We start from the raw sequence: 26,599 nt of genomic DNA on the forward strand, positions 1-26,599 counted from the left end.
TCAGACATGGGGCATGGGGGTCTCGCCTCTGGGGGTGTGTTTCTGGGGGGTCTCTGAGTAGACAGACAGCCTGGGCCCGGCCAGGCGCACTGAGGGACAGCGTGTCCACCTCGATCCCCGGCCCTGTCCCAGAGGGTCCCTGGTTCTGAGAGATGGACGTGGGGGAGCTTCTTCTCCAGCCAGAGTTGGGGGCACGGCTGTCCCGGCCTTGGGCCAAGGGTCCTCAGAGTTCTGCCACCCAGCCCCAAGCTCAGGATGAGAATCTGACCTGACGGCTGTGATTCGGACCGACGGACTCTGGGTCCGAGCAGGTGGGCTTGGGTGTGCTGAGGGTGACTAAGGGGCATGTTTGGGTCGAAGGACTCCGGGAATGAGTTCTCGGTCCTATGGGAGCCGCCTGATGCCTGGGTGGGGCCACACGCCATGCTCCTGCCCGCCAGGTAAGTCCATCCGTGCACCTGGACGCAGGTGGGGCCAGAGAAGTCCAGGGCATGGCGGGGGATGCCAGAGCCGGAGAGCCTGAAACCTTCGTCTCTCTTTGAAGCTGCGGGCAGCGGCGCGGCGGCCGATGTAGTTTTCCTGGTGGATCCGGCCTGGAGCGTGGGGAAGGAGCACTTCCAGCTGGTCCGCGAGTTTCTCTGTGACGTGGTGCGGGCCTTGGCCGCGGGCCTGCAGGACTTCCGCTTTGCCCTGGTCCAGTTCGACGGCAACCCCCAAACCGAGTTCCTGTTGAACACCTACCGCTCCCCGCAAGAAGTCCTGTCCCACCTCTCCAACCTGTCCTACACGGGGGGCCGCAGCCCGGCCCCCGACGGCGTGGAGAGCGCGGTGCGGGCCCATCTGTCGCGGGCGGCCGGGAGCCTGGCTGCCGACGGGGTCCCACAGCTGATCCTGGTTCTGGGCGACGGTCAGGGCCTGCCCTCTGCTGGGCTCCTGTCGGCCGATGCCGGCAAGGGCACCTTGGCCGGGTCAGCACTGTCACCACTCAGAATGCGCATGTCCCGCCTAGAGAACCTGATGGCCTTCCCCAGGCCGGTGGGCGACTTGGTGTCCTGGGTGTGAGCCGTGGTGGCTCTGCAGGAGGTCCCAAGAGACCTCATAAGTAATGCCCCTGCACCCTGCTGTCCTGCTGTGCTGTGGACAGAAGCCGTCACCGGCTTAAAAACAAAGGTTTGGCTCTTCCCTGCCCCTCCGAGAGGGACCCGGCACGTCTGCCGAGACCTGAGCTCTGATATCCCCGTGCCGGGGCCCCAGTTCCCTCCACACCTTTCACTTCCTGAGAAAAAGAACTGTCAGGGCCTGAGAGATGGCACAGCAGTGGGGAGCCCTCCCGGGCTCCATCCTGGCACCACACAGGGTCCCCCGAGCTCACCGGGAGTAACCCTTGAGCACCGCTAGGTGGGGCCCCAAAACCAAAAAGTGAGAACGAAAAACAAGTTTAGGACAATGCAAGGCTGCACGCAAACCTGGCCCCCATGGGAGATGCAGGGGGGCTGGTAGCAGCACCCCCAAAACACGCAGATGGTGACCCCCAAAACAAATAGACGGTGACCCCAAAAACATGCAGACAGTGATCTGCCTAACATGACAGGAGAGGAAAATGCTTAGAAAGCAGACGGATGGCGCCCAGAAGGAGAGAGCGTTTGCGCCCCTGGGCAGGCCCTGCTGGCCCCACCGGGGAGCCTGAGACTCAGTAGGACTTCGCCCCAAGTCGTGGGCAGAGCTGGGTCTCGCCCAGGCAGGCAGCCAACCGTGGGGGCTCTGGGCCTCGCCTCTCCCTCCAAGGGTCTCACAGTGTTGCCGGGACCCCCTGCGGCCGCCCAGGGCTGACCACATGCCCTCCGGCCGATGTTGTGTCCAGGTCATGGGCTGCCAAGTCCCTTAACCGCTGAGGCCAGCAGCCGTTTCCCGCGTGGAGTGCCCACAGACACACAGAGGTGACTGTCCTCTGGCCAGGTCTCGGCACTGCCCACCATACAGCGAGGGCAGGAGACAGGCTGGGCGGCCGCTGGACAGCTGACCGGCATTTCCTGGGGGTGTGCAGGGTGGGGGCACAGCCGGGGCCCGGAGGAGACTTGGGCCTTCTGAGACAGGGACATAGTGGGGGGACGTGGTGTCTCCGTAGTGGATGGCCTCGGCATCCCCACGAGCAGGGAGGCCTCTGGAAAGAAGATACAAAACCAAGACTGAAACCTTTCTCGGGCTACACGCATTTGGGTTTGCATCCCAAAGACTAGTCTGCTAGAGCCTGGAATCTACATCCCAAAGATCAGGCCTGGCTAGCACCTGAGATCTGCATGTCTGAGACCAGCCAGGTTTCTGTGAGAAAAGGAAAACTGCCTCTTACAATGTACTGAAATGACTTACTGAAGGCAGTTGGAAGGGGGGAAAATGTTCAGCCTCGTCCAAGCTAGTCAGGACACACGGGAAAGCCGCTTCTAGGACAGATACTCATTTAGCAGAACAACCCACCCTAGAACAGAATTCCCTGGGCGTGTTTCTCCTCTCCTTGTCCAACAAGCATATAAGCATACATAATAGAAATCATTTTGTATGGACACAGTAAGAAATTCTTTAAGCTTATAGAATTGCTCTCCTAGGGCCATCTCAATCTCAGACTACCGTGCTCAGGCCAGATAGTCTTTCCTATCCCTAGCAGGGTCCTAGTCTTGCTGTTACTTTTGGATCATGAAAGCATTTGTCTATGATCAAACTCCTAACTTCTAGTTAAAAATCGTGGCACTTTGGCCTGGCCCATCTCGATGCCAGGGTAGCACATAGCTCACCGCCTGCCCTGGTTCCATCCAGTCCCTCGTCAGGACCTTGCTCTTGGGATTCTGGGAAGTGAGGGCAACTGAGGCTTAAGTTAAGAAAGCAGATGCCCAGGAATGAATAATATTCGAAGCCAATTAAGTCCCAAGCTACAAAAGCACAATATGAATTATCTTCTTGTGTCTCTACAAAAAGGACATTGCCTTAAAGTAAACTATTCAAAAGACAGAAGGAGAGGAGAAAGGCGATATCAACTTACAAGTCCAGTGTCCTAAAAGACTCTGACCTTACAGATTAGCAGATTCTGATTAGGGGAAAAGCTGATTAACTGGTTGGGGAGGAGAGCATAGAGAAATGGTTACAGACAAACAAAGGAATGGGAGTGACTCAGGAGCACTGTGATGGGTGCAAACCGACCAACCTAAGCTCCCTGTGGCAAGGGAGAAAGGACAAAGCAAGTATCCTACACTCACACACACACACACACACACACACACACTCACACACACACACTCACACACACACAGCACTCACCTATTCTCACACTCAGCCGTGTGCGGGTTGAGGAAGGGGCCGCGACCCTTGCCCCCCCTTCTCCCTTTGCCCGGGGCTTCCTCTCCTGCAGGGACCTTTGTTTATCCTTGGGATGACCTTGCAGCTGGCAGGGGGGCACACTCTGCCTAGGACCCCAGCGGCGGCGGGCAGGGAAGCAGGAGTGCCCCCTGCAGGCAGGGCGGGGTGGCGGCCAGCCTCTGTCCTCTACTCTTGTCCCTTGTGGCCGGGCTGCCCATGTTGGGGAGCGTGAGCGGGGCGTCCCTGCAAGGCGTAGGGGTCCCGTGTCCCTCGTGCCCAGCCGCATACGTGTGTCCCGTGTGGGGACAGGACATGCTGGGGGGAGGTGCCTGAGACCCCCGCCTCGTGCCCAGGAGCCTCTGCCCAGCCCACCGCTCTAGTTAAAGGCTGGACGGTGGCAGCAGTGAGTGGATGCCACCGGGCTCTGTGTGAGGGCTCCTTGCTGCTGACGGCCCCTAAGTGCTGCCTGCCTGCATGTGCAATGCCCTCAGAGCATTGTTTTGGGAGCACTCAGTCCTGGCTCCCATGCCCAACTCAGGCGGTCACCTGTGCTTGGACAGTGGACAGCAGGCACGACTCACGGCCACCCAGGCTGTGCCCTGGCCTGACCGCTGTGCCCTGCTCAGGGTGCTGGGATGCCACAACCCCAAGAGCTAACGGGGCCAGCACGACTGCCCCCGTTGGACCCGGGCTTCCTGCTCGTGAGATTCAGGGGCCCCGTCACTGTGTCCCAGTGAAAGAGGGTGCTGTGGGGTCAGCCCTGCCGTGTCAGGGACTCGTGACCCCTAGGCCAGAGCCAGGGCCGCTGGGAGACGTGACCCGTCACCCAAACTGAGATTCGGAGGCCACAGTCCGGCTGGGTCTAGGGGACGGGCGGGGACGAGATGGATTTCTGTGCCAGGGTCGCACAGGGGGACCCGGGAGGTGGGCCGGCTGCAGTCTGTGGGGCGCGTGTGCCGTGGCCAGAGCCCCCTGCTCTGCGCCCACATTGCCTGCTCTTGTGGTAGGTGGCGGGGCCGCGGGACAGTGGGCGGGTTGGGCCACCACTGACTCCGCCCGTTGCACCCGCAGCCGTCGAGGTCAACAAGAGGGACATCGTGTTCCTGGTGGACGGCTCCTCACCGCTGGGCCAGGCCAGCTTCAACGCTGCCCGTGAGTTCCTCGTCAAGGTCATCCAGACGCTGGAGGTCGGCCAGGACCTCGTCCAGGTGGTCGTGGCCCAGTACGCGGACACAGTCCGGCCCGAGTTCTACTTCAACACTCACCCGGGCCGCAGGGAGGTGGTGGCCGCCCTGCGCAGGATGAAGCCCATGGACGGCACCGCCCGCTACACGGGCTCCGCCCTCGACTTCGTCCGCGACCGCCTCTTCTCCAGCACCAACGGCCACCGGGCCTCCGAGGGCGTCCCCAAGCTGCTGGTGCTGATCACAGGTGGGCGGTCGCTGGATGATGTAAGCCGGCCGGCCCAGCGGCTCCGTCGCGCTGGCATCATGGCCTTCGCCGTGGGCAGCAAGGCGGCCGACGAGGCTGAGCTGCGGGAGGTGGCCTTCAACGCCTCCCTGGTCTTTGTGCCGGCCGAGTTCCGCACGGCCCCCCTGCACGCACTGCTCCCCCGCCTGGTGGCCCCGCTCAGGACCTTCTCGGGGATCACGGAAGGTGAGGGGCTGTCGGGGGCTGTGGGGGCACTGACGTGGGCGTGGGGAAGGGGCTTCTGGGGCCACAGGAAGTCGGGGGTCTGGAACCACAGGAGGCTCCGGGGGTGCGGGGTGTTGGGCCACGGGTGGTGGGCTTCCCTGGACTGTGAGAGGGGCAGGGCTGCTCTCTGGGGAGACGGAAGCCGGCCACCCTCTGCCCGCCCCTGGATCGGGGAGGGGGGTGCGGCGAGGCGTAAGTCTGAGCCCGGGTGCAGGGAGGGGCGCGGCGTGCAGGCGGGAGAGGCGCGGCCTGTGGGCAGGGGTCTGTGGCCAGGGCTGGGACACGCCCTCTGGCTGCTCAGGCCGCCAGTTCTCATCTGCTTGGGGCCTCACTGGGCTGCTCCTGGCCACAGTGCTCAGCAATACTGTGGGGCGGGGCCACACTCAGGCCCTGAGCCGCCGCCCCGGCTGCTGGTTTGCTGGTGTCTCAGGCCATGGGGCGAGCACTGTCCGCTGAGCACCGCCCGGGCCTGGCCTCCTGGTCCCCGGCTGTCCTGCCAGACTCACAGCCCCCAGGTCTGCGGAAGGTTGCGCATATCCGCGGGGTTGTCCCAGGCCGGGTCCGGGGCGGTCGGCAGCGCCGCCCCTCCGGCCCTCACTGGACGTGCCCTGTCCCTCGCAGAGAGCAAGCAGGACATCCTGTTCCTGCTGGACGGCTTGGCCAACCTGGTGGGCCAGTTCCCCGCCGTGCACGGCTTCCTCTACAAGGTCGTCAAGGAGCTGGACGTGCGTCCGGGCAGCACGCGAGTGGCCGTGGCGCAGTTCAGCGACCGAGAGGCCCACGAGAGGAGCCCTCAGGCCTGGGTGGACCGGACTCCTCCAGGGGGTCCGGGGTGCCTCAGAGACGAGTGCATTCCCGTCCCGAGTCACCCGCGCCACCCGCGCTGACGTGTCTCTCCCCCGCAGACGTGCCCAGCGACGCGGCCGACATCGTCTTCCTGATCGACAGCTCGGACGGCGTGAGGCCCGAAGGCCTGGCCCACATCCGGGACTTCGTGGGCAAGATCGTGCGGAAGCTCAGCATCGGGCCCAGCCGGGTGAGGGTGGGCGTAGTGCAGTTCAGCGACGAGGTGCACCCCGAGTTCTACCTGAAGACCCACAAGGCGCAGGGGCCCATGCTGGGGGCCATCCGCCGCCTGCGCTTCAAGGGCGGCGCCCCCCTCAACACCGGCAAGGCGCTGGAGTTCGTGGCCAGGAACCTCTTCGTCAAGTCGGCCGGGAGCCGCATCGAGGAGGGCGTCCCCCAGTTCCTGGTGCTCATCTCCTCGGGGAGGTCCAGTGACGAGGTGGACGAGCCGGCCGCCGAGCTCAAGCGGGCAGGCGTGGCCTCAGTCACTGTGGCCAGGAACGTGGACCGCGAGGAGCTGCTCAAGATCTCCCTGAGCCCCGAGTACGTGTTCTCCCTGAGCACCTTCCGGGAGCTGCCCACCCTGGAGCAGAAGCTGCTCACGCCCATCACCACGCTGACGACCCAGCAGATCCAGCACCTGCTGGACGCCTCGACCCACCCGCCCCCAGGTGAGATGAGGGTGGCGGGGGGGGGGGGGGGGGGGGCGGCGGGCAGGGCTGCACCTTCAGTCACTCTCCCAGGCCCAGGGCGTTTAGGGTCTAGGGAGCTGCCTCACTGCTCCAGCTGTGGCTAAATACTGGCCACGGGGGCTCCTGACCAGCCCTCAAGGGCCCTCGAGTGCAGGCTGCTGTTTGCTGAGTCGATTCCCTCAGGAAAGCGTCTCACTTCCTGTCCTCCTCCACTCAGCAGCGTCACCTCACTGAGGGGTCCCCAGATGCTGCCGTCCTGTTCCTAACTTCTGTCCACAGAGCACAGGGACATGGTCATTTTTCTGGGTCCTGTGGCACTTGGGTTGACGACTGTGAATGGTGCAGCTGGTGGCTCAGGGACTAAACAACCTGAAAAATGACAGTTGACGAGCATTTTCCTGGCCCGAGAGGTCTCCTTCCACCCTGTGGATTCCCACTTTGGGGCCTTCTCTCACCTCGTACCACTTTCCCCAGAGACTGCAGTGATTCCCACTGCTGCCAGCGGTGTCAGAATCTCCCCCCTGGGCCAGCCCTCTCCCTGTGCTGCCCTCGCTGTTGACCGTCTTTTGGAAACCGCCACTCTCACAGGTGCAGGCACTGGCTCTGGGGCGATGGCCCACGTGTCTCTTAGTCAGTCCTGCTGAGCGCCTCCTTGACGTGCGACTGTGCTGTTTCCGTGTCATGTTTTGTGATGGCTGGTGTCTTGTGCTTGAAGTTTTGGCTCTACAGTGCACAGTCTGGTCGCTGGGCCTCTCTGGGTTGAGCCAGACATTCCTACCAGCAGTGAATGAGTTATTTTTCCTTTTTTAAAAATTTTTATTAGTGAAACACCATGAGGTACAGTTGAGACTTATAAATTTTTGTGCTTGGGTTTCAGTTATACAATGATCGAGTACCCATCCCTCCACCAGTGCCCATTCTCCACCACCACTAATCCCAGTATCCCTCCCACCCACCCCCATCCCCCCATCCCACCCTGCCTCTGTGGTTATTTTGTTCTCTCTCTCCTTTTGGGTGCTGTGGTTTGCAAAAGAGGAATTGAGTGGCAATAATGTTCGGTCTATCATCTACTTTCAGCATGCATCTCCCATCCTGGGTGGATCTTCCCAACACCCTTTATTTAGTGCTGCCTTCTCTATCTGAGCTGCCTTTACCCCTAGAGTGTGCGGCTGGCCTCCAAGCTATGGAATAAAACCTCCTGGGAGAGTTCTTTTCTCACCATTCTCTCCACCAGCAGATTTTGCCTACTATTTCTGATATGTGCCATTATCACTGATGTGAGATGCTATCTCACTGTCTTCTTGATTTGTATTTCCTAAATGATAAGTGATGCTGAGAAATTTTTCACGTGCCTATTGACCATCTACTTGTCTTCCTCTGAGACATCTGCTCATTTCCCTCCCTTAAAATGAAACTACTCATTTCCCATACATTCCTGTCCTATCCATTCTGCTATACCTATCACCATCTCATTAGTAGCCCTGCCATTTATTCTGCTGCTCAGGACAACAACTGTGATCAACCCTTTACTCGACCAGCCTTTTTGTCTAGAAGAATTCTCACAAAAATATCTATGCCTGAGAAAATTATATGGTGAAAAATGTCATTTTCTTCCTTATTAATGACAGTTTGGGAACTTCTATGGTTATTTTGAAGTAAGCAGAGCTTTAGTTCACAGTGATGCAAACTCTATTGTAAAGCGCTCTGGGTTTATTAGCAGTGAAAGTAATGGGGGAAGCACCAGTGCAGGTTAAGGCAAAGTCTCTACTGTGAAAAACACTACTCTGGCAGCTAAGTGACTACATTGATTTTGCTTTGCCCTGCTTTTCCTCCATCCCCCCCTTCTCTCCTACTCTCCCTCCTCTATTGCCTCCTCCTCCTCCTCTTCCTCCTCCTCCTCCTCCTCTTCCTCTTCCTCCACTTCTTTTCCTTTAATTTGGCTTTTGGGCTTGTTGCCTACTGACCAAGTAAAAGAATGCTTGATTTTTCATTCCCCCTTTGTCCTGCTCAAAGTTGGGCAACTTCCCAGTAAGGAGGTTTCAGATTGGGGAAAATGCACCCTCGTTAATGATTTGTAAATGATGTATGAGGAACAGCACAATCTTTGCAGATACGTCAAAGCTATATCAAAGCAGGTCGTTCTCACCAATAGCATTATGTTGAAAGGGTCACCAGGTGGCTGACCAATGGTGCATGGCTCTGTTCATTGTCCCATCCACTTTCCCACGTCCCACCCACTTTTTTTTCTTTTCGGTGGGCTGTGGAAACATACTGAAGTCTGTACCTGTGCTCTGAATAAACGCACGCACGCATTCATGCCACCTCCTGAATGACGGAACCCTGTGTGACTCGAGCGCTGATTTCACCCTGACGGCCCTCCCTTGGCTCGGCCCCGCAGCGTTGGACGCGGCAAGTGGAGGTTCCACCGAGATCAGGTACGAGGGAGAACCGGACAGGGCTCACCTGCGCATAGGCAGGGGGAGAGCCTGCGTATAGGCAGGGGAAAAACCGCATATAAGCGGGGGATTAAACAGTTTATGGTGCACCATGGGAAATTCTGACTCAAAAACTCGGCTGGCCACCGAGTTGACTGAGTTACTGAAACAGCAGGGAACTGCTATTAAGTTTAGTACCGCACTCGAGTTCATTACAGTAATAGGGGAAGTCAGCCCTTGGTTCCTGATAGGGGGAGAATTCAAAATCTGTGACTGGGAACAGGTTAAGATCGACCTACAGAGAGCCCTCAGAGATAGGGGGTCAGATAGGGTTCCCGTGCTACATTCTCCCTCTGGAGATTGGTTAAAAAAGTGCTGTCAACCACCCGTGTCCAGGTGCAGGAACAGCTGTGTGACCTCCAAAAAACCTGCCTGGAAATCCAGGAGGAGGAAACAGGGCGCTCTCTGCAGGGGGACGCTGGCGATGATATAGCTGAACTAAAATATGCCGAAGACCCCGTGATTTCTGAATGTGGGAGCCAGACTCCTCTTGCCCCCGATCTAGACACAGAAGAAAAGCAGCTACTGTCTGGTTCCAGACCTCCCCACCAATCTTTGGGGGCGAGATATATTCTCGGCCATGGGCGCAGTTCTAGTCACACTGCCTGGCCACCTCCAGACCCCCCTGGTTTCTTTCCAGACTGTAGCCCATATTACTAGTGATTACCCAGCCCCGGGGCAAGGGGACCCCATAACTCTCATGCCCGTGGAAGAACTGGAAGGGGCCACAAACCCTGGGCTGGAACATAAGCCTTTTTAATCGGGGCCACTGTCGAGCATCCTCCCCCCACCCCCATTACCTGGAAATCAGATGATCCAATCTGGGTGGAGCAGTGGCCCCTACCTAAAGAGAAATTACAGGCCGCATATGCCCTAGTGTCCAAGCAATTAGAAAAGGGGCACATTACCCCATTCACATCTCCCTGGAATATCCCAATCTTTGTTATAAAGAAAAGGACAGGCGGGTGGGGATTATTGCAAGATCTCAGAGCAGTCAATGACACCATGCATCCAATGGGGGCCCTGCAGCCAGGGCTCCCCCATCCCTCCGCTATACCAAAGTCCTGGCAATTGTTAGTGATAGATCTTAAAGACTGTTTTTTCAATATTCCATTAGCTCCTAAAGATTGTCAAAGATTTGCCTTCTCTCTACCTTCCCCCAATTTTCAGGAGCCCTATCAGCACTACCAATGGGTAGTCCTTCCCCAGGGCATGACTAATAGTCCCACTATGTGTCAGATATATGTTGCAGCAGTTTTAGCTACAGTCCGGGCTCGTTTCCCCAACGCACTTTTGATTCATTATATGGATGACATCTTAGCCGCCTGCCCCACCAAAGACCTGTTACTTCAACTCTATGATCATGTCCGTGTCACCCTGGAGTCAGCAGGACTTGTAATCTCCCCGGACAAGGTACAGCTCTCTCACCCATACAGATACTTAGGATACACCATAAACAAGGTGGGAATAGCGCCTCAAAAAATACAGTTTGCCACCTCCCATTTAAAGACTCTACAACAAAGGCAACAGTTTTTGGGAGAACTCCAATGGCTCCGACCATCCTTCTCCCTGCCCACGGGAGAGCTCAAACCTCCTTTTGAACTACTGAAGGGGGATTCTGACCCCTCCTCACCTCATCATTTGACCCCTGAGGCACAATTGGCTCTTAGAAAACCAGAGGATGCCTTAGAAGAAATGCAAATACACCATATTGATTACAATCTACCACTACAATTTATAGTGCTTCCTTCAGAGTTTGCCACAACTGAAGTTTTCTGGCAGACTGGTCCATTATATTGGGTCCACCTCTCGGCTTCCCCCACCCGAACGGTGATTCTCTATCCCACCTTAGTTTCTCAATTACTCTGGAAGGCCAGAACCATAGGGTGTGCACTCTTTGCTAAGGATATGGACATATTGCTCGTTCCCTATTCCAAAGAAATGATTAATAATCTGATACAATATGATGATTCCTGGTGCCTTTTTGTCTGCTCCTTTAAAGACCAAATTATATCCCAAACATAAACTCCTGCAAAGCTTCAAGATTTACCCTATTATCTTCCCCCGAATCATTAAGACCACCCCCCTTCCGGGCGCACGGACCCTCTTTACCGATGGCTCTAAAAGCGGTCTAGCCGTAGTGGTTGATGGGCAGGATGTTCACGCCATACAGTTTGCTGAAACCTCGGCGCAATTTGCAGAAGTATCTGCTGTATTATTGGCCTTGCAGACATTCCCTAATGAGCCCCTCAATATTTACACTGATAGTGTGTATGTTGCCAATATCTTCCCCCCAATTAGAAACAGCACTCCACATAGGTGAGGGCTCAAAAATTTTATCTCAACTACAAACATTGCAACTGTTGATTTGGGCTAGAAAGGATCCCCTCTTTGTGGGTCATATTAGAGGACACTCTGGCCTCCCGAGACCCCTTGCAGAAGGTAATGAACGAGCAGATAAAGCTACCTGCTTAATAATGACATTCCTAGAATATGATAAGGCCATACAGCTACATAAAAAATTCCACCTTAATGCCCAGTCTCTTCGTTTTCATATGGGTTGTTCCAAAGCCGAAGCTCTCTCCATAACCACTGTCTGTCCCGCTTGCGCTCCTTATATACATTCCCCATCCCTAGGAGTCAATCCTAGAGGACTGAGAGCAAATGATATTTGGCAAATGGATGTGACCCACACTAATTCATTGGGTAACCGGCATTATCTCCATGTCTCAATAGACACACACTCGGCATGATTTTTGCCTCACTACATGCCGGGGAAAAAACGAAACATGTTATAGATTACCTTACCACCGCTTTCTCATAGATGGGAAATCCCAGGCAAATTAAAACTGACAATGGACCGGCCTATACAAGCCGCGCCTTTCATTTCTTTTGTGAAACCTGGGATATTGCACATACAACAGGCATTCCCTATAACCCCCAAGGACAGGCTATCATAGAGCGAGCGCACCGACATCTCAAAACTTATATTTCTAAAACAAAAGAGGGTGAGATCTACCAAGGCTGTCAAGGGCCACAAGCACTCCTATCCACAACCTTATTCATTTTAAATTTTTTGCTCCTCGATGATTCGGGCCGCAGTGCAGCCCAACGTCACTTCGCTACTCCGGCTCCCCTTAAAGCAATGGTGAAATGGAAGGACCTGTCCTCAGGAACCTGGCAACCACCGGCAGCGATACTTGCCAGAGTCAGAGGTGCAGTCTGTGTATATCCAACTAATGCATAAAAACCCATTTGGGAACCAGAGCGCCTGGTCAGGTCAATACACAAACCCCCCTCTTAAGCCCATCCATCCCCAAACCCAGTCTTGGCCCAATCATTAACCCCCTCAGGAGTCTTATCGAAGCCACATATCAGACTCTGAATGTTACTGCCCCAAACCTGACTGAAGCCTGCTGGCTGTGCTATAGCCCCATGCCACCGATTTATGAGGCCATGGGTATTAACGCCTCATACAATGTTAATTACAGAGCCCCTGGGGAGTGGAAGGCCCGCCCCCAGGGACTGACCATGACCCAGATTAGCGGCCAAGGACATGTGTAGGTACAGTCCCTCAAAACAAGAAGGAGTTGTGTGCACAGAATGTGGAGTCCCCAGGGTGGAGTAACTCCGCCTGGATCTCACCAACAATTGGAGCTTGGTGGGCCTGTTCACATTCAGGATTAACTCCCCACTTGGCAGGCTCAGTATTTAATGCCTCCCAAGAATTTTGTCTTATGGTTATTGTTATCCCAAAAATTATATAACACCCTGCTGAGGTACTCCTTGACTACTGGTCCAATTCCCCTGATGTCCTGCGTAGGAACCGCAGGGAACCCATATCCGCACTAACCATCACCACTCTGTTTGGCATAGGCCTGGCAGGTGCCGGCACTGGCATCGCTGCTCTGGCAACCCAACATTCTGGCCTATCTTCTCTAAGAGCAGCTATTGATGAGGACCTGGACCGTATAGAAAAATCTATTAGCCATCTTGAAAAGTCCTTGACCTCCCTGTCCGAGGTAGTCTTGCAAAATAGGAGGGGGCTCGACTTGCTCTTCCTTAAAAACGGAGGGCTGTGCGCAGCGCTGGGAGAAGAGTGCTGCTTTTACGCCGACCACATGGGGGTAGTCCGGGATTCCATGGCTAAGCTGAGAGAAGGCCTGGAACGGCGTAAAAAGGAGAGAGAGGCTCAGGAAGGGTGGTTCGAGTCTTGGTTCAATCAATCCCCCTGGTTCACCACCCTGATATCTACTATAGCAGGCCCTCTGATCATACTATTACTGATGCTTACATTTGGGCCCTGCATCCTGAGTCGACTTGTCTGATTTGTCAGAGAGCAGATTGGCAGCGTGATCGGCAGATCACTCAAATTACTTTATGCAGCTGAGAGAAACTAGCAAAGAGCAGTCCTATTCAGAGAGGTATTTCTAATGGGCCTGGGAAGCCTCTTTCTTTATCTGTTGCAGTGACCTGATCCCGTGACTGGTACCGGAAAATGCAGGAGAAGAAGGAGTGCGGACCGGACCCATACAGAAACCCCGGATCACTGAACGAAGAGATCTCCATCACCCCTCTACCCTACCCCTGCCCCTCTTTTCTGAGCCACGCTCCATTCTGGTCAAGCCACACTGGGTCCTGCATGGTCTGGTAGAAATGTCACGAACCTTCCCCTGTGCCTCCTCACGGTTAAGGAAATATGTCCTTGCCCAGGATACCCAATGACGGGCAACTTCCGTCACCGTCGCGCACACCCAAGACAGGGGCTAAGGCATTCTCCCAAAGGATGGGTACCATGGCGGGGCGACGGACGACCTAAGACAGGGGTCCTGGCATGCCATAATTGGAAAAAAGGGGTGAGATGTTGCCTACTGACCAAGTAAAAGAATGCTTGATTTTTCATTCCCCTTTTGTCCTGCTCAAAGCTGGGCAACTTCCCAGTACAGGAGGTTTCAGTTTGGGGAAAATGCACCCTTGTAAATGATTTGTAAATGATGTATGAGGAACAGCACAATCTTTGCAGATATGACAAACCTATATCAAAGCAGGTCGTTCTGACCAATAGCATTATGTCGAAAGGGTCACCAGGTGGCTGACCAACTGGTGCATGGCTCTGTTCATTGTCCCATCCACTTTCCCACGTCCCATCCACTTTCCTTTCTTTTGGGTGGGCTGTGGAAACATACTGAATGTACCTGTATTCTGAATAAACGCACGCACGCATTCATGCCATCTCCTGAATGACGGAACCCTGTGTGACTCGAGTGCTGATTTCACCCTGACAGCCCTCCCCTGGCTCGGCCCCACAGCGCCGGTTGCAGCAGGGGCCCCATCTGGTGATGGTCTGGGATTACTAATGATTCTAGGCTTAAGGATTCCACTGGTGTTGCTATGTGTGGAGCCAGGGATTGACCAGGTTAGCTAGGTGGAGTGTCTCACCCTCTGTACTATCTCTTAGAAAGCCCCAGAGTCTGCTTTCCTAGTTATAATATAACAGTGTGAGCACTTGAGCTTTATGTGTTTGTGAGCTTCAGAGTAATATTCCTTGCAGGCAGAAAAAACGGGGCTTTCAAAACACTGTCTTGTGTGTAGGTCTGCAAGTATTTGAAAATTACTTGTCACCATCCTACCCATCCACTCTAACGATAGCGCAGGGATATATATATATATATATGTACATACATATATTTCATTATGATAACAAGAAAATAATCTCCCTATCTTTAGAATTGTTTCACTTTAAGCTTGATCCATGAGGAATCTAGAAAACTCTCCTGAACATTTTGTACTTCATAGGCATTTTATAAATGTTGAAAGTTTAATTCAATGCACTCAACAGAGAACTCTTATATTTAGAATGGATATTTCAACCTGGATATCTAACACGCAGGACAAACACAAAACAAATATAATGTAATATGAATCTTCTAAAAACAGATAAAAATGCCAAATCAAGTACAGAATATTTTGACTGAAATTTCCTTAAGAGTTCTCACTGGCCATTTACAACTAAGACATAACCTGAATATCAGCAGAACTAGCCTTGACCTACCCTTTTGCATTTCTGTGATTGTGTTCAACATCCAATTTCCTTGCTAGAAGCTCTTCATCATTATTCCCACCTCATTAGTCATACTGCCCGTCAAATTTCCTGCTTACCTGACTGCTCTACCCACCCCTTTAAATTCTGAGGGTTTTTCTTTTAATATTGTTGTAACTTTTTCTGACATCCTATAGGCTTCTCTGTCCTCGTAATTGCAGAAATCAGAAGAACTCCCGTACCCATTCCTGTTCCCCACCCCCTCAGCAGTGGTTGAAGCCTAAAGTGCTTACTTTTCTGTGGTCCATGCACAGTCTCCAGAACATTCCCCAGGACAGCATTAACCCTTCCTTTGTGAACCTGGCCTTAGTCCCTAGGACATCTTCAGTTCTGTTTTGAATGTGAAAATGAATTTATGTTCATCTTGTATATCTTTTTTCTTCATGTTGTAACAAAAAGGAAAAACAAGAAAAAATAAGAACTTTCTTTTCAATGTGAGAAAAGCACGGAGCTTGTAACATACTAAACTCAAGAATTTCTAAGAAAGGAAACTAGTAGGAAAATTATAGACGCTAAGAGCACATTTGTGAAGCCTGAAAAATACTTTAGGAAATAACTTGTAAAGGTAAAGGTAAAGGCCCTCCCGTTGATCGTCGATTTGCTCGAGCGGGCCCAGTAACGTCTCCATTGGAGACTTTGTTGTTACTGTGTTTGGCATATCGAATACTCTCGGTAGCTTGCCGGGCTCTCCGAGAGGGGCGGAGGAATCGAACTCGGGTCGGCCATGTTGGCCGCTTGTAAGGCGAACGCCCTACCCTCTGTGGAATTTCAAAAGAACTTTGTTTTGTTTCCTGAACATTTTCTATGTAAACTGCCTTTTTTTTAGGAAAGTATGATTCTTTTTAATTTCTTGCCTGATATGGAAACCAAACAGAATTGAATGCACAGTAAAATTATTTTGGAAAAATAATGCACACAGCTTAACTAAAGGTTGGATATAAAACACAAAGTATATTTATTTGAATATTGGATGATTATCTTTTAGTGACTACACATTTATAATTTGTTATTTCCCTAGTTGTAATATTATTTCCTATAGGGAGAAGTTATTTTTATTTTTTCCCATAATTTTATTTATTTTTCTTCTTATATTTATTTATTGAATCACTGTGGGAAAAGTTACAAAGCTTTCAGGTTTAAGTCTAAGTAATACAATGATCAAACACCTTTCCCTTCACCAGTACTCACTTTTCACCACCAAGAAGCCCAATATACCCCCTCCCAATGCCTGTAAGGCAGATGATTTCTACTTAATTCTTCTCTACATTGATTACATTCATTATTTCGACAAAAGATGCACCATATTGTTTAGAATTCCTCCCCCCGCACAATCAGAACTGCTGAAAAGGCATTGTGAAATACTTTGTGTAAACTGCCTTTTAATAGAAATGTCAAAATGTCAGAAGAAGCTGAAGAGAAACCAAATAATCATCAATTTTGTGATAACCAAAAAGCTCTATGTGCCCATGGAATGCTGCAAGTCTAAATAAAATCTCTGGAAAGCCGAACCTGATATCTGAGACCAAAGATCACCCTCGAAAGGCCAGGGATAATGGACATGGTACCATGCATGGGACCGCTGGACTAGAGCCGTTACCAAATGGATTCCACAGGACTTCAAAAGATGGAGTGGCCACTCACCTATGAGATGGTCAAATCGGTTTGAGGCTCTTCATATTCCTGGAGCGAGCAGATGCCATTGGGCTACACTAGCACGCGATATTTTTTTTTATTTTTATTAATTGGGAATGCTAATTAGAATTGCAGATTACCAAGGAAATTGTTGAAAATATTTGCATTGTTTATTAGCAGTTATTCAACAGATATTTTTTATTTTTATTAATTGTGAATGCTAATTAGAATTGCAGATTACCAAGGAAATTGTTAAAAATATTTGCATTGTTTATTAGCAGTAATTCAACAAGTTACTCATGTATCAGACAACTCATTTTTTCCCTCTTTCAAGAATCTATTTATTTAAATTTATTTCCTTAGTTTTTCCAAATTTCCTCTTATATTTTAGATAAACACTGTGATTTACAAAGATCTTCATGAGGGAAAACTTTTTTACGTAAACGAGTGTTAAAAAATTATTGATCAAGAAGAAATGCAAAGCATTATGACTGTAAAATATTGGTGACTTACTGGAAAAAATAAAAAAAATCACTAGGAAGGACTGATAATACTTGTCATGCATGTGACCTACCCAGATTGAATCTTGGGACCTCAAAGAGTTCCCCAAGTCCACGAGGACTGATAAATGAAGAATAAGCAATGAGCATTGCTAGATGTGGCAGAAAAAAAAAAACAGCACAAAAGTCTCTGGGATGATGTTTAACACATTGAATTTCAGGACAAAACAAAATTAAATAAAAATTCTGAGGTCAGCAATATAATAGAGACTAAGGTTCCTGTCTTCCCCACAGCTGATCCAGTTTACTCTGCTGGAAAACAATTGGTAGGTACTTCAAACCCTGCCAGGAGTAACCCCTGAGCATAGAGCCCAAGGTAAGTCTGATCCCAGCTCTTTGTGACCCCAAACTAAGCAAAACAAACAAGCCTGCTGTGCAGTCTGGCACTTCAGTATTTGTTTATTTGCCTCTTTGTTTATTTGTTTTATGGTGGGAGCACACACCCTACAGTGCTTGGGGGTACTTGCCTGCCTCTGGGCTCAAGGATCACACCTGGCAAACACCTTACAGCCTCCACTATCTCTCTGATGCCAACAGCGCTCAGTTTCTAGTTTATTTATCATTTCTACTTTTCCTCAACAAGGATGGGATGTGGAAAATGAAGACAATTGAAGAAGGGCTTGCTTCCCTTGAAAGCTAGTTCCCTGAACATGGCATTCCTTGTGACAAAATACAGGTCTGGGAAATAACTCAGCCCTCTGAGAATCCCGTGAGTTGAGCCCCACCCTATTGCAGGGTGGTTCTCCTGAGCCCTACCCTAGGATGTATATAAATGCTGTGCTGAGTGCAGGGCAAGCAGTGCCAGCCTGAAGTCTGTATCCTGCAAGGAGAGAAGCTCACCAACAGCACCGAGCACTGTGCAGGGCTAGAATCAGGACCAAGGTGAGTAGTGATCATCACAATTGTTGCCTTATGTGGGGCAGAGGTGGGGCAGAGAGATGAAACAGTGGGTGGGGGGATGTGCTTCTTGCTGGGCCAGAGCTTAATTAACTTCACAGCATCCTTCGTGCGCACTTGGTGCAGGTTCTAGGGGGCACCTATTTGACTATCTGGTATCTATTTTTTTTTTTTACTGAGTCCCAGAATTAAGTTCCCTTTTCTCTGATGTGAATGGGGTCATTTTCCCATTCACAGAGAGTTGGCATCTATGAAGCAATATTATTTGAAAAGGGAACCCTAATGCATTAGGCTCCAGCAGTTCGATTGGTCTTAGGAGAGTACACTTGGAGAAGCCCTTGAGTCTAGAAGTGTGCTGGTCATCAGAGAGACACATCCATAGAGGAGATCAGAACAAATGACTGAGTGTGTAACTGTTTTCCTGGCAGGAGAGAGCCTGAGGGTTTCAACTGTCTGAGGAAAATCACTCCCGACCTGCCCTTCCCACATCCGAGGATGGAGGAGGTGTCAGCAGCCCTGGCCAAAATGCAGCCAGACCTCATCTGTCGCATCTGCCTGGAATACATCAATGACCCCGTCACCATCGACTGCGGCCACAGCTTCTGTGACTCCTGCATCCGCATGTCATGGAAGGACCTGAAGGACACATTCCCTTGTCCCGTGTGCCGGCAGTCCCGCCAGGAGATGCGCGTCGGTGCCAACGCCCAGCTGGGCAGGCTGGTGGACCTGGCGATGCTACTGCACAGCTCTGGGAGCAGCGAGATGGCACCGGCAGAGGAGGGCAGTTGTGAGGAGCACAGGCAGGGAGTGAGCCTCTTCTGCGAGGATGACCAGGAGCTGGTGTGTCCTCTGTGTGCCCAGGGCCCTGCCCACCAGGGCCACCACATCAGGTCCGTGGCTGAGGCAGCGGCTCATCACAGACAGAGGCTCAGCGACTGCATCGAGTCCCTGAAGAAGCAGCTGGCAGAGGTGCAGAAGCGAGATGTCGCCCAAGACAGAAACCTCCTGCAGCTGAGAGCGGACGGGGAAAAGCACAGGAGTCAGCTGGCCTCGGAATTTGAGCAGCTCACCCAGTTTGTGGAGCGTGAGCACGAGGCCGCGCTCTGCAGGCTGACAGAAGAGGACAAACGCCTGCAGCAGCAGCTCAGGGACAACCTGGAGGCCTACTCGGACCACATCTGGGAGCTGGAAGACCTCAGACGGGATGTGGCGGAGCAGAGCGTGATGTCCGAGGAGATGGTGCTGAGGGGCGTGAGGGGCCTGCAGCAGCGCTGTGCGGGCCTGCAGCTCCCGGCCGTGCAGCCCCTGCGCTTTAGGCCCGTGGCCTACAGCCTCCCTCCTCTGCACTCGGCGCTCAACAGCATCATCCGGAGATTCCGAGAGAGCATCAGCCTGGACCCCGACACGGCCCACCCCAGCCTGCGAGTGTCCCAGGACCTCCAGTCGGTGACCTGCGTGAGGAAGAGGTCCAAAGGGGATGGGGGCACCAAATCCTGTGATGACACCGGCCAGCTGGTGGTCCTGGGCCGGGAGGGCTTCGCTTCTGGCCGCCACTACTGGGAGGTGCAGGTGGGCGCCAAGCCCGAGTGGGCCGTGGGCGTGTGCAGCGTCGCGCCTTCGGCCCAGACCTCGCGTCCCCTGGCGGCTCCCAAGAGATGCTGGACGCTGCAGCTGCAGGATGGCGACTACCTGGCAGTGAGTGGGGGGGCCGTGCCTCTGGCTCTCAGGGACCAACCCGCGGCCATCGGCGTTTACCTGGATTGGGAGCTGGGACAGCTTTCCTTCTACAACGCCGCCGACAGGTCTCACCTGCACTTGTTCACCGAGTCCTTTGCTGAAGAGCTCAAGCCGTACTTCCGCGTGGGGCCGGACTGCGCCCCTCTCTCTGTGGGCTCGGGGAGGGCAGAGGAGGGGTGAACACACTCTGGGCTTACCCCCTTCCTTCATGTGGACAGCTGGTGGTTTTCTAAATTTGGAATTCTTTGCATCAGATGTTGATACTTAAGGAAGATGGCGGAAGAAATGTTCCCATTTTGTAACACTTTATAATGCAAAACCAATTATTTTGTATCTTTATGTCTATTTTTAATAAGAAAATTTTAAGTACAGACATTTTTAGTTTCATATTTTCTTTCGTCATAAAGTTATTTTCTAAGACATTGCAAAATATTCATGTGCGGGCTCACTAGTTGCTTTTCACTAGTGCCGAAATGTTCTGCTTGTTCCTGGACACTGTTTGTATATTCTTAGCGATTATGTATGTTCAACCAATTTTCCTCGATTTTGTAACCCTTTCGGGGTTTTCTCTGAGCATGAAGCAAGCATTATCCCCTAAGGCCAGCTAGGTGAGGCCCAAATACTAAAATAAAGGAGCACTGCATTGCAGTGTCCTCCCATTGTTCATCGATTTACTCGAGTGGGCCCAGTAACGTCTCCATTTTGAGAGTTGATGTTACTGTTTTTGGCATATTGAAGAGGTCACAGGGAGCTTGCCAGGCTTTGCTCTATGGGTGAGATACTCTGGGTAGCTTGCCGAGCTCTCCAAGAGGGGCGAAGGAATAGATCCTGGGCCGACCGAAAATAAAGTAAATAAATAAAAGATAAAACAAAAGAAGTTCTGAATTTTTTATGAATATATTGTTACAATTACAGACATAATTAGGAAGCAGATAACACTCACTTTTATATATCCCCCACTCAAGATTGCACCCCTCTGACTGTAGGCACAAGAAAGGTTCAGGGGGATGATCCCTTCCATCTTCCTTCCTTGGCTTCTCTGACGCTCACCCTTCCCCCACCCTCCCAGTGTGGAAAGCTGGTGGTCTTTTAGATTTCGGGGTGACTGCATAGGTGTTCACTTTCTGTGAACATGGGGGAGAAATGATCTCTTTCTCATAATTCTTTTTTTGGGGGGATCACACCCGGCAATGCAAAGGGGTTACTCCTGGCTCTGCGCTCAGGAATCACTCCTGGTGGTACTTGGGGGACCACATGGGATGCTGGGAATCGAACCCGGGTTGGCCGCGTGCAAGACAAACGCCCCACTCACTGTGCTTTTACACCAGCCCTTCTTTTTCACAATTCTACAAATTTGTAGAATTTGTAGAACTGTTACTGCTACTGTGTCTGGCATATCGAATACATCACGGGTGGCTTGCCAGGCTCTGCCGTGTGAGCAAGATACTCTCGGTAGCTTGCCAGGCTCTCCCAGAGGAGCGGAGGAAGCGAACTCGGGTCGGCCATGTTGGCTGCGTGCAAGGCAAACGCCCTACTGCTGTGCTATCGCTCCAGCCTGTAGTAAAAGTACTACAAATTTGGTAATTGTGTATCCTTATTTCTATTTCTAATAAAATAAAATTTTATTTCAAACTTTTTCTCCCTTTCAATAGAAAGATGTGCTAAATGTCATTTCAAATGCCTCATGTCCACTCCTGCTAATTAGTTTGTTATCTCTAGAGTGTAAAGGTTTCACTTGCACACAGGTTTGTATTGTCTTAGAGCATATGTATGTTTAACCAATTTCTCTCAATTATGTAACACTCCAGGATGGAACTTCTGAGCATGGAACAAGGACTATCCCCTAAGCCCTTCTCAGCCTGGTTCAAATACTAAAATAAATAAAGGATAAAAGACAGAAAGTTTTAATTTCAATATATTTGCTCCATAATAGGAGACTAACACCTAAGGATAGTAGAGATAAGGGCCAAGAGGATCGCTTCACAGCTTGGAAGCTGATCTTATGTGCTGGGGGAAAAGGCAGCTGGGATAGAGAAGGGACCAGTAAGTAAATGATGCTTGGAGGGCTCGCTCATGATGGGAGATGTGTGTGGAAATTGGACTATGGATCAAACATGATGGCTGCTTACTACCTCTATTGCAAACCATAACACCCGAGAGAGGATAGAGGAGAGAAAGAGAGAGAGAGAGAGAGAGAGAGAGAGAGAGAGAGAGAGAGAGAGAGAGAGAATGCACCTGCCACAGAGACATAGGGTGGGGGTGGTGGGAGGGACACGTCTGTTATTTGTAGGTTTAGGTGCTCTCATTAGTTTTTCTAATAATTCATAATATTTTATTTATCATATAGCCTCATTTCAAATCTGTTTTTAAAGAAACCCACAAATGCTGATTTAACTTCAACATGTGATGGTCATTCCTTTTTTAAATGTATTGTATTTTTACATTGGTGGTAGAGAATGGACACTGGTGGAGGGTACTCAAACATTGCATGACTGAAACACACTGTAGCACTGTCCTCCCATTGTTCATCAATTTGCTTGAGCAGGCCCAGTAACGTGTCCATTGTGAGACTTGTTGTTACTGTGTTTGGCATGTAGAATACATCCCGGGTAGCTTGCCAGGATTTCCTGTATGGGCAAGATATTCTTGGTAGCTTGCCAGGCTCTCTGAGAGGGGCAGAGGAATCGAACCCAGGTTGGCCTGATCAGCCACATGCAAGGAAAATGCCCTACCTTCTGTGCTATTGCTCCAGCCCAAGAAAATTCCTAAGTCTGTTAAAAAATATATAAAAATAAAAAATATGTATTTGCTGTATATACATAGAGAATTTGGACTAAAATAACTTACACTGTTTGAGTTCTACCATTCAGAACTGATTGGTCAAAGAACAGTCTAAGTAATCATTCTTCCTCTGATGGACATGTCTGTCATTTGTAGGTTTAGGTGCTCTCATTAGTTTTTCTAATAATTCATAAGTATTTTATTTATCATTTAGCCTCATTTCAAATGTTTAAAAAAAACCACAAATGGTGATTTAACTTCAACATATAGAGATCATTCCTTTTTTAATTTAATTTTATTTATTGCTTTTTTACATTTTTTAATTATTGAATCACTGTGAGGTACAGTTACATACTTACAAACTTTTGTAGTTAACGTTTCAGTCATACAATGATCGAGTACCCATCCCTCCACCAGTGCCCATTCTCCACCACCAATGGTCCCAGGATCCCTGTCACCACCCCCACCCCACCCCCACTTCCCCACCCTGCCTCTGTGGCAGGGCATTCGCTTTTGTTCTCTCTTTCCTTTTGGTTGTTGTTGTAGTTTGCAATAGAGACAATGAGTGACCATTGTGTTTGATCTATAGTCTACATTGGGCACGCATCTCCCAACCCGCATTTACTTGGTGCTCCCTTCTCTATCTGAGCTGCCTTCCCCCCCAGCATTTGAGGCCAGCTTCCAAGCTGTGGAGTAAACCTCCTGGTCCTTGTCTCTACGATTCTTGGGTGTTAGTCTCCCATTCTGTTACTTTATATTCCACAGATGAGTGCAGTTTGCTTCATTATTTTCATTTCCCTTTAGTAAGGATGGCCGATAGGGGGCTCCCAGGGATTGAGTTCTTCAGAATTAATACAACCAAGATGAGATTGAAGAAGTTACTGTTACTGGCCCTAGAGTGGCAAGACTCAATACTGCCTGATCCACTTTTTTGAACATAGGAAGTGAGGTCTGATGAGGCTTTAATTGGCCCCAGCAAAAGCCCAGAGGAGCTTGGAGCCCTTGCAGAGAAGCTCCTCCATGAGCAATGGTTGTGGTGAGCACATGAGGGAGAGTCATCAAAAGTCTCAGGTTCTTTTTTGACAATAGTGTAGTAGTGAACAGACTTATCTAGGTAGAAAAAGCTGCCTTGGGGAAGCCTAGGAGAAAACCTATAAAATTACTACAAAATTGTGAAGACAAGTGCGTGCCTCCTCTCATCTTCACCTCAGGTGTTGCTCTCAGCTCTCCTCAGAGAAGTCAGGTTCTGTCTCCTCTTTTTATTTCTCACGATCTCTAAATAAAACTATTGTACTACCAAAATGGTGATTTGAAGGAAATGATATAAATATAACTTGAAAGTGGCTTGGAAAATTATATAAATGTAAATTGAAACTTGTTGTTGTTGGCTTAGTCCTGGATTCTGTTCTTAGGGATACTTCCTGTCATTTAGAGTGATGGGGTCAACCCCAGGTTGTCAGTGTGCAAGACCAGTACTTTACCCACCATTCACTCTTTCTAGCTCCTAAAGCGTTTCTTAGTGCTACCATGTAGTCTATGAAATTAATGTTTTGTAAATCCAGGCATTGTCTACGTTTACCTATTCCTCGCTGTCACTGTCACTCTCCTCCCGTTGTTCATCAATTTGCGCGAGCGGGCCCAGTAACATTGTGAGTCTTGTTGTTACTGTGTTTGGCGTATAGAATATGTCACAGGTAGCTTGCCAGGCTTTGTCATGCAGGTGAGATACTCTCAGTAGCTTGTCAGGCTTCCCGCGACAGGCGGAGAAATCAAACTCAGGTAGGCCAGGTTGGCTGCGTGCAAGGCAAACACCCTACCCTCTGTGTTATCACTCCAACCCACCTATTCCTCATATATTGTTGGGTCGGGAGTTCCCTGACCCTGGGCGGCACGGAGAGACCAGACAGACAACGTTCCTGCAGGAATTCAAGCGGGGTTTTATTCAGACCAGCATGCTGGGGGTCCACAACGTACCCATGAGCGGGCAGAGTCTGAGAGCCTCGAACTCAGAAACAGGTCATCTTTTATACAGTTTGAGAACAAAGGCCACATATTTTGAACATACATGTTTTGCTAGGTTCCTTGCGGTTTTTCTTGCAGTATCTCAACTCAAACACCTTGACCCGGTCACATAGTTTCAGTTTCCAGAATGGTCAAAACACTCTATCAATTTAAATAGTTATGACTAACCCATACCTTACACATCTACTGGATTCAATCCAATTTTGTAACCTCAAGGCTGCTGAACTGTTTACAGAAAGCAATTTTCCAAGTTAATTAACTCCTCCCTAGCCTTCCTAGCTCCTTTCATTCCCCACTTCTTTTGTGCATATCGCTAATCCTAGAGATATTCTTAGGTGGTACTTTCTTCCTCATGGAGTAAAGTCTGATACTGCTGTCTCAGCACTAGCAATTGGATATAATTAATTTGTTCCTTAACAAACGTAACTAATTTATTGAGGATACAGGGTCCCAAGGTAAACAGAATTAGAAGTATCAAGAGTGGTGCAGGTAGGGTCGAAAGGAGAGTTGCTAACCAGGGTGACTGATTAAACCAGGATTCAAACCACCCTTCTCGGGACTCCCTCTCTTTCCTTCGTTGTTCCAATCCTTCCCTTAATTTGGTCATGGAGTCCCGAACCACTCCTGAATGGTCAGCATAAAAGCAACACTCTTCACCTAGGGCGGCACACAGCCCCCCATTCTTAAGAAATAATAGGTCAAGGCCTTCCCGTAGCTTGGCCATAGAGTCTCTGACAACCTCAGGGTGATCAGAGTAGAAACAGCATTCCTCCGCCAGAGCAGCACAGAGCCCTTGGTTCTTGAGAACAGCAGGTCAAAGGTCGAGTCCTCTCCAATTTTGAAAGACTATCTTGGACAGGGATGTTAGAGATTTCTCCATGCAGTCTTAAAAAGAGTTAAAGCAACAGAAACCAAAGCAACATTGGCCAATTCACACATTTACCCAATCACCTCTGTAGAATTAGAATCTGATTCTTACAAGAAACAAGTTACAGAAACATGATTTTCTCTCCACCTTCATTTTAAAACTTTGCAAGATAGCTTAACAAACCTGGCTTGTCCTTTTGCATAAACACAGCAAAATTAGAGAACTCTCCATTTGGGATACCCCATTATTTACTGCAAAGTCCTGGGGGTCAGCTAACAACAGGAAACACACCAATAATGGCATAAATCTTATCTGGCATGTCAGAGTTACCCAGGCCTGGCCATAAGATGTCCCACGACGAACTGGATGGCTTCGAGCCTTCAAGTTGAACTGGATGTGATTGGACCTCATTTTCCACAGAGATGTCCTGGCAGAAAAGAGTCCATCCCATCCCTTCTTCAGGGCTGGGAGAAATCCTGGTTTCCACATTCTTTCCTTCATGCTGAGAGTAGGCCCAGACTGAGTTAACCTAGATTCCTCCAGAGCAATGATGACTTCCATTCTTTCCTTGAGCTGGCCTGCCTCTAGATTCACCCTGAGGTTTGTAGGGTACTTGAAACAGTACCTGTTAAGTTCCTGCTCCTGTCATTTAGACAGAAGCACACTGTCATTTAGAAAGAAGCACACTGGTGATGGAACGCATGTTGGAACATTATAAGAAATTCAATCCTGAACAACTTTTTAAATGTGTTTGTCAGTGTGATTTAATAAAAAAATTGAATTTATTACATATATCAATAGAATTATACCTGAGCACTTTATTAGCTTAGATAAAAGAATGATCTATTCTGTTGGTGAATTTATACAGTACTACCATCTCTCTCATAAAAACTGTACTAGGATCATGCTATTAGTATCCAAGTGTTACT

At 50.3% G+C, this 26,599-nt stretch overlaps 3 protein-coding genes across 3 annotated transcripts; all 3 read left to right on the forward strand.

The window, feature by feature from the left end:
* Positions 1-501: 501 nt before the first annotated feature.
* Positions 502-1,062, forward strand: LOC130028133 (collagen alpha-3(VI) chain-like). The gene has a single exon (XM_056118851.1). The coding sequence runs from the start codon at positions 502-504 to the stop codon at positions 1,060-1,062; it is 561 nt and encodes a 186-aa protein (XP_055974826.1).
* A 2,918-nt stretch (positions 1,063-3,980) lies between these two features.
* On the forward strand, positions 3,981-15,397 carry LOC130028134 (collagen alpha-3(VI) chain-like). The gene is made up of 6 exons (XM_056118852.1): positions 3,981-4,046; positions 4,353-5,001; positions 5,662-5,865; positions 5,946-6,568; positions 11,076-11,285; positions 15,335-15,397. The coding sequence occupies exons 1-6, from the start codon at positions 3,981-3,983 to the stop codon at positions 15,395-15,397; spliced, it is 1,815 nt and encodes a 604-aa protein (XP_055974827.1).
* Positions 15,398-18,757: 3,360 nt separating this feature from the next.
* Positions 18,758-20,179, forward strand: LOC130028135 (tripartite motif-containing protein 75-like). The gene has a single exon (XM_056118853.1). The coding sequence runs from the start codon at positions 18,758-18,760 to the stop codon at positions 20,177-20,179; it is 1,422 nt and encodes a 473-aa protein (XP_055974828.1).
* Positions 20,180-26,599: the final 6,420 nt, after the last annotated feature.

Source organism: Sorex fumeus, unplaced genomic scaffold (genome assembly GCF_029834395.1).
Source record: "Sorex fumeus unplaced genomic scaffold, SorFum_2.1 ptg000039l, whole genome shotgun sequence".
Lineage (NCBI taxonomy): Eukaryota > Metazoa > Chordata > Mammalia > Eulipotyphla > Soricidae > Sorex > Sorex fumeus.